Source organism: Boleophthalmus pectinirostris, unplaced genomic scaffold (assembly GCF_026225935.1).
Source record: "Boleophthalmus pectinirostris isolate CB_2022bp ecotype Guang Dong unplaced genomic scaffold, ASM2622593v1 HiC_scaffold_5, whole genome shotgun sequence".
Lineage (NCBI taxonomy): Eukaryota > Metazoa > Chordata > Actinopteri > Gobiiformes > Gobiidae > Boleophthalmus > Boleophthalmus pectinirostris.
In genome coordinates, this window is record NW_026571404.1 from 1,157,878 (window position 1) to 1,168,404 (window position 10,527).

The window sequence follows — 10,527 nt, forward strand, 5'->3', positions numbered from 1 at the left end:
CTTCATGTTCTCGTGTTGTTCTTCATGTTCTCGTGTGTTCTTCATGTTCTCGTTGTTCTTCATGTTCTCGTGTTGTTCTTCATGTTCTCGTGTTGTTCTTCATGTTCTCGTGTTGTTCTTCATGTTCTCGTGTGGTTCTTCATGTTCTCGTGTTGTTCTTCATGTTCTCGTGTGGTTCTTCATGTTCTCGTGTTGTTCTTCATGTTCTCGTGTTGTTCTTCATGTTCTCGTGTGGTTCTTCATGTTCTCGTGTGTTGTTCTTCATGTTCTCGTGTTGTTCTTCATGTTCTCGTGTTGTTCTTCATGTTCTCGTGTTGTTCTTCATGTTCTCGTGTGTGTTCTTCATGTTCTCGTGTTGTTCTTCATGTTCTCGTGTTGTTCTTCTCTGGTTCCAGCGTCGGCGGTGGAGCGTAAAGAATGTTACTTCCGTCTGAACGACGAGAACCTGTGTGAGTCGGTTCTCACGTCGTCCGTGACTCTGCAGGAGTGCTGCTGTACGGTGGGCGCCGGCTGGGGGGACAACTGTGAGGTGCACCCCTGTCCTGTCAATGGAACCGGTGAGTCCTGGTTCAGTCCTGGTTTAGTCCTGGTTCAGTCCTGGTTTACTCCTGGTTCAGTCCTGGTTTACTCCTGGTTTAGTCCTGGTTTAGTCCTGGTTCAGTCCTGGTTCAGTCCTGGTTCAGTCCTGGTTCAGTCCTGGTTTACTCCTGGTTCAGTCCTGGTTTAGTCCTGGTTTAGTCCTGGTTCAGTCCTGGTTTAGTCCTGGTTCAGTCCTGGTTCAGTCCTGGTTCAGTCCTGGTTCAGTCCTGGTTTAGTCCTGGTTCAGTCCTGGTTCAGTCCTGGTTCAGTCCTGGTTCAGTCCTGGTTTAGTCCTGGTTCAGTCCTGGTTCAGTCCTGGTTTAGTCCTGGTTTAGTTCTGGTTTTGTCGTTATTGCATCAGAACGTGGAGCCGTTCTTGAACCCCAAAGTGTTTCAGGGGAAAGGATTTTAAACCAGAAGATTCATCTGACGAGTTTATGGAGATGATCCCAAACAGAACGAGGAGAACGAGTTTGTGGAGATGATCTGAACAAAGAATGAGAAGGAGAAACATCTGAGGGGCACCAGTTTGGAGATTTCTTTAAAAACAGTGAATCTCCCGTCGAGTTCTGTCGAGTTCTGTCGAGTTCTGTCGAGTTCTATAGGCCTCGTCTGAAGCTCTGAGAACATCACTTGTTTTGGTTCATTTTGTGTCATTTTTATTTTATTTAATCTGAAGTTTTTTTGTGGTTTTGTTCTCAGATCAGTTCGAGCAGATGTGTCCTTCAGGTCGAGGTTTCATCTCAGCTGGAGATTCTCTGTACGGAGTCCAGACCAGAACCATCTACAAGAGTGAGACCTCCTCTGCTCCTCTGCTCCTCCTCTGCTCCTCTGCTCCTCCTCTGCTCCTCTGCTCCTCCTCTGTTCTTCTTCTCCTCCTCTGCTCCTCCTCTGCTCCTCCTCTGCTCCTCCTCTGCTCCTCCTCCTCTGTTCCTCTTCTCCTCCTCTGTTCCTCTTCTCCTCCTCTGTTCTTCTTCTCCTCCTCTGTTCTCTCTTCTTCTCCTCCTCTGCTCCTCCTCCTCTGTTCCTCTTCTCCTCCTCTGTTCTTCTTCTCCTCCTCTGTTCTTCTTCTCCTCCTCTGTTCCTCTTCTTCTCCTCCTCTGTTCCTCTTCTGCTCCTCTTCTTCTCCTCCTCTACTCCTCCTCTGTTCCTCTTCTTCTTCTCCTCTGTTCTTCTTCTTCTCCTCCTCTACTCCTCCTCTGTTCCTCTTCTTCTTCTCCTCTGTTCTTCTTCTACTCCTCCTCTTCTCCTCCTCCTCTGTTCCTCTTCTTCTCCTCTTCTGCTCCTCTTCCTCTTCTTCCTCCTCTGACCCCGTGCTCCTCCTCTTCTTCTCGTCCTCCTCAGATGCAGACGAGTGTGTTCTCTTCGGGCAGGAGGTTTGTAAAGGAGGATTCTGTCAGGACACAGAGGGAAGCTTCGAGTGTTACTGCAAAAGTGGACAAGACTACGACCCGAGTCGACTCGAGTGCAGAGGTCAGTCCCAGTCTGGTCCTGGTCCAGCCCTGGTCCAGTCCTGGTCCAGTCCTGGTTTAGGTCCTGGTTCTGTGTGGACTTTTCAGACTCTGGACACTTTGGGACGTTCTGCTCCAAACTCCAGATGTTTCGTAAAACCTCAGATACAAATATACAGTGAAGTTTATTCATTCAAATTCTGTTAGAGGAAAAACTTTTATTTTAAGTTTCATGTTGAGAATTTCTCACCAAAACTGAAGTTAAAGTTTCGTTTTTACCTGAACTTCAGATTTTTTGACGTTCAGGGAATGAATCACAAAAAAATCTAAATCTTGAGGTTTTTATTTCAAATTCTTCACTCAACCAAAATGAACTTGTTCTTGTATTTAACTTTTTTTGGTAAAAGAAAATAAATAGTTTAATCTAACAATTATATCATTATACAAAATAAATACAAATTAAATTAATAAAATACTAAAATTAGACCTTAAAAACTCCTAAAGGTTCAACAAAGAAACTGGAGATGCTCCTGGAGACGTGGAGCTTTTAAATGTCACAAATCTGTGTCTGTACAAATCTCCACATCATCAAATCATTTTTTATTTTATTTGAGTTTGAACAAGTTCCTTCTGTTTCCTTCAGGATCAGAACAGGAGTTGAGTTTGTTGTGACTCATGTGGCTCGTTGTTCTTTAAGTTTTCATCTTTCTTCTCTTGATCGTTGTGGAAAACATTCTTCTTCACTGCACAAAAGCTCAACCAAAATGTAAAATTTTAAAAACTTAAATTGATCAGAAAATGAGTTAAAGTGTTGAAATGTGTCCAGACAGAAGATCATTTTACTGGACAAGTTTTCTTCAAATAATTGTCCTCGAAACGAGACTGAAGCGTCTCAGAATGAAAAGTGTCTGTTGGCTCTTTGGTCACTGTTCCTGCTGACCTCCATGAGCTTCATTTGGAGCTGGACTCTTCTCGAACAGTTTGAGGTCCAAAGAACGTCCAAAGAACGTCCAAAGAACGTCCAAAGAACGTCCAAAGAACGTCCAAAGAACGTCCTGAGTTCAGAAAATAAACAACAACAACAACACAACAACAACACAACTCTGTATGCTTATTTACTGTTTATATGTTTGATTGTTCACCTGTCCCTCTGTCCTCTGTCCTCTTGTCCTCTGTCCTCTGTCCTCTGTCCTCTGTCCTCTGTCCTCTGTCCTCTCGTCCTCTTCGTCCTCTGTCCTCTGTCCTCTGTCCTCTGTCCTCTGTCCTCTGTCCTCTCGTCCTCTGTCCTCTGTCCTCTGTCCTCTGTCCTCTGTCCTCTGTCCTCTGTCCTCTCGTCCCTCAGACATAAACGAGTGTGTGGACGAGTCGGTTTGTTCTGGGGGACAGTGTGTGAACACAGACGGATCCTTCATGTGTTTCTGCACCCACCCACTGATCTGGGATCAGAACCACAACACCTGTGTGCTCCACTCCCCTGCTCCAGGTACTGCGAGTACTACTACTACTACTACTACACTGCTACAGGTACTGCAAGTACTACTACTACTACTACTGCTACAGGTACTGCAAGTACTACTACTACTACTACTACTACTGCTACTACTACTACTACTACTACTACTGCTACTACTACTACTACTACTACTACTACTACTGCTACTACTGCTACTACTACTACTACTACTACTACTACTGCTACTACTACTACTACTACTACTACTACTACTACTACTACTACTACTACTACTGCTACTACTACTACTACTACTACTACTACTACTACTACTACTACTGCTGCTGCTACAGGTACTGCAAGTACTACTACTACTACTACTACTACTACTACTACTACTACTACTACTGCTACTACTACTACTACTACTACTACTACTACTACTACTACTACTGCTACAGGTACTGCAAGTACTACTACTACTACTACTACTACTACTGCTACAGGTACTGCAAGTACTACTACTACTGCTACTGCTACTACTACTACTACTACTACTACTACTACTACTACTACTACTACTACTACTACTACTACTACTACTACTACTGCTGCTACAGGTACTGCAAGTACTACTACTGCTACTACTACTACTACTACTACTACTACTACTACTACTACTACTACTGCTACAGGTACTGCAAGTACTACTACTACTGCTACAGGTACTGCAAGTACTACTACTACTGCTACAGGTACTGCAAGTACTACTACTACTACTACTACTACTACTACTACTACTACTACTGCTACTGCTACAGGTACTGCAAGTACTACTACTACTACTACTACTACTACTACTACTGCTGCTGCTGCTACAGGTACTGCAAGTACTACTACTACTACTACTACTACTACAGGTACTACTACTGCTACAGGTACTGCAAGTACTACTACTACTACTACTACTACTACTGCTACAGGTACTGCAAGTACTACTATTACTACTACTACTACTGCTTCAGGTACTGCAAGTACTACTACTACTACTACTACTACTGCTACAGGTACAAATACTTGTACAGGTACTGCAAGTACTACTACAGGTACTACAGGTACGAATACTACTACTATTGCTACAGGTACTACTACTACAGGTACAAATACTAGTACAGGTACAAATACTACTACTGCTACAGGTGCGACTACTACTACAGGTACTACCACACGTACTGCAGGTACTGCAGGTACTGCAGGTACTGCAGGTACTACAGGTACTACAGGTACTTGTACTACTGCTGTGTGTAGAATTCAGTTTGTGAACTGGACAGAAGTTTCTTTGGTTGAATCAGTTTCTCAGTTCAGACTCTGGAGACACTTCCTGGTGTCGCCTGCAGGAGGCGCTCACTGTGCTCTATTTATTTATTTATTTATTCATAAATCACAAAATAAATGTGTTTTTTTTTATATTACTGAACACGAATGAGCAGATTTTATGTTTTTTTGATTGTGTCTCTGAACATTTAGTGTGAGTCAAGTTTAAACAGTGAAAAACAGTGACTCAGTGGCGCCTCGTGTGTCAGAACTGAACATCACAGACTCACAGCATCAGGACCAAGACACACAAAAACACAAAAACACAAAAACACACCTCCTGAGACCCTCCCGAGGCCCGCGAGCCAGGGTTTGAGAAACACTGTAATAACACACACTGTGTGTCACAGTTTGTGTGTCACAGTTTGTGTGTCACAGTTTGTGTGTCACAGTTTGTGTTCGTTCGACCTGAGTGAGTCACAGAATCCTTCAGGTCCTGGTGGAGCTTCACTCTGGTCCTGACCTGGACCTGACTCTTTGTTTGTTTAGTTTTAGGTGTCAGTCTGCCCCAGGGCGGCTGTGGCTGCAGTCGTCGTTCACTCCAGTGTTGAGTGAATAAATAATAAAGTGTAAAAGTTCTTTCTGGATCTTTACAGGTTTTGTGTAAATGTGACGATTCATTCATTAAGTAATTAAATGGAATCGACCAAAAGAAACTTTTGCCCAGTTAACAAAATGGTTTAGACCTGGTTAAGTCCTGGTCCTGGTCCTGGTCCTGGTCCTGGTTCTGGTCCTGGTTCTGGTCCTGGTCTCCTCAGACTCCAGGACTCAACCAAGACCAGGACCAGGACTGAACCAGGACTCAATCCCGGTCCTGGTCCTGGTCTCCTCAGAGGTGCAGTCGTCGGAGGACTTTCAGGGCGTGTGTTGGCGAGTCGTGACTTCGAGTCTGACCTGCACCGAACCTCTGGGCCCCGAGAGGAAAACCACCTACACCGAGTGCTGCTGCCTGTACGGAGAAGGATGGGGCATGGAGTGTGCCCTGTGCCCGCCCACCCAGTCAGGTCAGTGTGTGCCCTGTGCCCGCCCACCCAGTCAGGTCAGTGTGTGCCCTGTGCCCGCCCACCCAGTCAGGTCAGTGTGTGCCCTGTGCCCGTCCACCCAGTCAGGTCAGTGTGTGCCCTGTGCCCGCCCACCCAGTCAGGTCAGTGTGTGCCCTGTGCCCGTCCACCCAGTCAGGTCAGTGTGTGCCCTGTGCCCGTCCACCCAGTCAGGTCAGTGTGTGCCCTGTGCCCGTCCACACAGTCAGGTCAGTGTGTGCCCTGTGCCCGCCCACCCAGTCAGGTCAGTGTGTGCCCTGTGCCCGTCCACCCCAGTCAGGTCAGTGTGTGCCCTGTGCCCACCCAGTCAGGTCAGTGTGTGCCCTGTGCCCGTCCACCCAGTCAGGTCAGTGTGTGCCCTGTGCCCGCCCACCCAGTCAGGTCAGTGTGTGCCCTGTGCCCGCCCACTCAGTCAGGTCAGTGTGTGCCCTGTGCCCGTCCACCCAGTCAGGTCAGTGTGTGCCCGTCCACCCAGTCAGGTCAGAGTGTGCCCTGTGCCCGTCCACCCAGTCAGGTCAGTGTGTGCCCGTCCACCCAGTCAGGTCAGTGTGTGCCCTGTGCCCATGCAGTCAGGTCAGTGTGTCAGGTGAGACTCGTGTCGGCTCCTCCGTGTTTTTACACTCGTGTCTTTCAGAGGATTACGCTCAGATGTGTAACCTGCCGTCGGGCGCTCGACCCGGGGCGAGCGGCGGGACTCGGGCGTACGGACGAGACGCTCTGGTCGCCGCACCGATCCAGACGTACGAACTCCCCGACCAGACTTCAGTTTATTATGACTACGAACACCGTGAGTAACACAACACACACACACACACACACACACACACACACACACACACACACACACACACACACACACACACACACACACACACACACACACACACACACACACACACACACACACACACACACACACACACACACACACACACACACACACACACACACACACACACACACACACACACACACACACACACACACACACACACACACACACACACACACACACACACACACACACACACACACACACACACACACACACACTACGAACACCGTGAGTAACACAACACACACACACACACACACACACACACACACACACACACACACACACACACACACACACACACACACACACACACACACACACACACACACATACACACACACACTACGACTACGAACACCGTGAGTAACACAACACACACACATACAACACACACACACACACAACACACACACACAGACACACACACACACACACACACACACACAACACACACACAGACTCACATCTCCACAGACGTCACTGGGCTCTTCCACGAGTGTCGACACATCGACTCGTTCGGTCCGTCGGTGTCAGCAGCGCCCTCTGCTGGCATCTGGGATTCATAGAACTCTGGTTACATTTGAAAACTGAAGAAACTTCAGTCCCCGGACGAGTCTGAGACCTGTTTGTGTTTTTAGTCTGTGAGTGTATTTCAGCGTCCTCTGATGCGTTTGTGTGTTTTTGTGTGTTTGTAGCGTCCTCTGATGGTTCTGTTGTGTGTGTTTGTGTGTTTTTGTGCGTTTGTAGCGTCCTCTGATGGTTCTGTTGTGTGTGTTTGTGTGTTTTTGTGCGTTTGTAGCGTCCTCTGATGGTTCTGTTGTGTGTGTTTGTGTGTTTTTGTGCGTTTGTAGCGTCCGCTGATGCGTTCGAGGGCCTGCGCTCGGAGGAGGAGTGTGGAGTTTTAAACGGTTGTGAAAACGGTCGCTGCGTTCGAGTTCAGGAGGGATTCACCTGCGACTGTTTCGACGGATTCACCCTGGACATGTCCCGCATGGCCTGTGTCGGTACGAGAACTCAACCGGGACTAGACCGGGACTAGACCGGGACTAGACCGAGACTGAACCGGGACTGAACCAGGACTAACTCTGGTGTTTTGTTGCAGATGTGGACGAGTGCTCGGAGTTGAACCCTCGCATGTCTCTGTGTAAAAACTCCAGATGTATAAACTCGGTGGGCTCGTTCCGGTGCGAGTGTCTGCCGGGCTTCACCGCCTCCTTACGCCCCAACTACTGCGTCCAGGAGGGGGCGCCGGACGGGCAGGAGCCGCGGGGGCAGGGCCGGCAGGAGCGAGGCCGACAGGAGCACAGGCGGGGTCGGCACAGACACCGGGCGGCGGTGGGGGCGGCGGAGGCAGCGGGGGCGGGGCACTGAGGCCGGGTGGCGGCGGCGGGCAGGCGGCGACGGGAGCACGCGACGGCGCCCGGCCACACGAGGACTGAGGCACATGGTCCTGGAGGAGGCGCCACTGGACACTACAGAACACGACTGAAGTCTGAGGCTCACACTGGGGGATGACGGTGAAATCTGCTCAGATAAACAAAAGCTTTAAAGAGGCTCAAAGGCACAAAGGCAGCGGCAGAGTGGTTAGCGCGCGGGCAGGGCGGGACTTTCTCCTTTTGAACCACAGACTGTATAAACACACAAAACTAAACCTTTATACGCCGCGTTCTAAAACCTGCGTGAAGTCGCACTCATCAGACGCACAACTCCACAAAAACAACACAAAAACAACACAAAAACACTAAAACACAAAAACAACACTAAAACAACACAACAACACATTTGTGCTGCTTTAGTTTTGTAAATACAGATTTTTTATAGGTCGACACAAAATGGAGTCAGTCAGAGTTAGAAGAAGGAGGGAGTCCAGATCCAGGTGAAAGTAGAACGTTTCTTTAATGTCTGAGCTCGTACAGACGTGTGTGTTTTTCTCTACAAGACAAAGAATAAACAAATATATTAAATTAAATATATTAATCATAAATCTAAATGGTGGTTAATGGTGATTATTTACATAATACTGCAGTTTACAAAGTGGCCGATAGGGGGCAGTGTGGTCAGTGCAGTTTTGATATAAATAGATCTAAATTAAATGACCCAGGTTTAATACAAAGGAAACTGCAGATATATAAAAAACTGACGGTTACTGGGGATTTGTGAAGTAAAGGAAAAAGGCATCGCAATGATATTTTAAACTACACACTTAAAGTTTGTGTAGAGGATTGTTTAAGGGAAGAGAAATACAGCGACGGTTCTTTTTCAAATGTTGTGCCTGTGTGACTCCACCTTCCTCCTCCACAGCCTCAGTAGAAACACCTCCTCCTCCCGCCTCTTTACTCGAGAATCACACTTGTTTACATCCAGTGCTCGTTCAGAATCACTGTTGAAGTTTCCTGTCTAGAAATAACTTGGCGACAGATGCTTCAGTTTTTAGACCCTTCGTCTGCTTCATTCACGCAGTCTCCAAAAGAAATCTCCAAAATCTCTTTTTCTCCTTCTCTTCTTCTTTCATCGACCCGACTTTCTTTTGTGGTGAACTGGTCGTGGATTCTCGTCGGCCGTCGCAACAAACTTGTACGAAATGCGAGGAAACTACAGTTTAAAAAAAACGCTGCATAAACGACGTAATCCCCGCGCGCCGACGAGTCAGTTACACTAGAAACGAAGGGAGTTTGATTGACGACCTGACAGCCAATAGAAAATGAGGCAGCCTCGTTTTCTATTGGCTGATGTTTTTCTGGCCTCAACACGTCCACAGTTGGATTTTCATTCTTTTTTTTTTTTTGTCATCATAATTACAAAGCTGCTGCGTCTCTGTAATGGTATTTAAACTTTCATTGACAATTTGAAACAAAAAAAAAAGTCCTCCATACAACCTTTAACGATGCACAATTACACAACACGAGGCTCGTAACACACAACAAAAGTCACGCACAAAAACTTCTAAACTGCACAAACACAGACAAACTACAACTACAAACTCTAAACATAAAACCACACACACACACACAAGAACACACACATCTAAAGGACACACACATCTACACACTGAAGAGTTTGTGACTCACTCTGTGTAAGTGCGCCGCTCTAGTGGAGAAAAGGAGCATGACAATGAACAACAACTAATAAAACAACAAGACTAAATGTGTTTTATACACCGATGACATCGTTCGTTAGTCTGATTCCTGAGCTGGTTTCACTTGGTGGAAACCGTGTGACCTGCAGCATTAGGATTCGTTCACTCGACAGGAGACGGGGACTTTTTTTATTGAACCAGTCGCTGCTGTTTGGTCGTGACGTTTGTAAAGCTCCAAATCCTGTAGGAAGAAGAACAAGAACGTCTTTCCTTTCTTTCCAATTTAAATCGTCGGGGATCTGGGGAATCGTCGCCAACACAGAATGTCTGTCTCTTCTCTGATTGGCCGGTGCCTGAACTCACACTTCTGAGGTTCTTTCAGATCGTTGAGTTTTCTCTGATTCTGACCTGGAGCTGGAGAGAAATGAAACTGAGCGGAGACACTAGTTGGCGCCAACACACACCAAGGTTCTTGTAGAGGCACAAACACAGGAGCAGTGAAATTAAAGTGGGAAAAAAAAGCACAGCACACTCATGTTTCAGCAAAAAAACTTCGTCAGATCATCAGAGCATCCCCCCACCCAGCTCTTCAAAATAAAACAGGCTCAAAACTGCAGAAAATTAAACCAAACGTTTGTGTTGTTTTGTGTTGTTTTGTGTGTCTGTTTTCATTTGTGTGAGTTTATTTCTAAAATGATTCATGATTATTTTTGTGT

At 46.8% G+C, this 10,527-nt stretch overlaps 1 protein-coding gene across 1 annotated transcript in view; it reads left to right on the forward strand.

Moving 5' to 3' along the window:
* The window catches only part of ltbp1 (latent transforming growth factor beta binding protein 1), a 62,611-nt gene extending 54,505 nt beyond the window's left edge, over positions 1 to 8,106 (forward strand). The window contains exons 23-30 of the mRNA XM_055162908.1: positions 396 to 557; positions 1,282 to 1,371; positions 1,924 to 2,052; positions 3,373 to 3,513; positions 5,691 to 5,861; positions 6,532 to 6,684; positions 7,587 to 7,739; positions 7,838 to 8,106. Coding sequence (XP_055018883.1) covers positions 396 to 557; positions 1,282 to 1,371; positions 1,924 to 2,052; positions 3,373 to 3,513; positions 5,691 to 5,861; positions 6,532 to 6,684; positions 7,587 to 7,739; positions 7,838 to 8,106 — 1,268 coding nt within the window. The remainder of the gene's footprint in view (positions 1 to 395; positions 558 to 1,281; positions 1,372 to 1,923; positions 2,053 to 3,372; positions 3,514 to 5,690; positions 5,862 to 6,531; positions 6,685 to 7,586; positions 7,740 to 7,837) is intronic.
* The last annotated feature ends 2,421 nt before the right edge of the window (positions 8,107 to 10,527 follow it).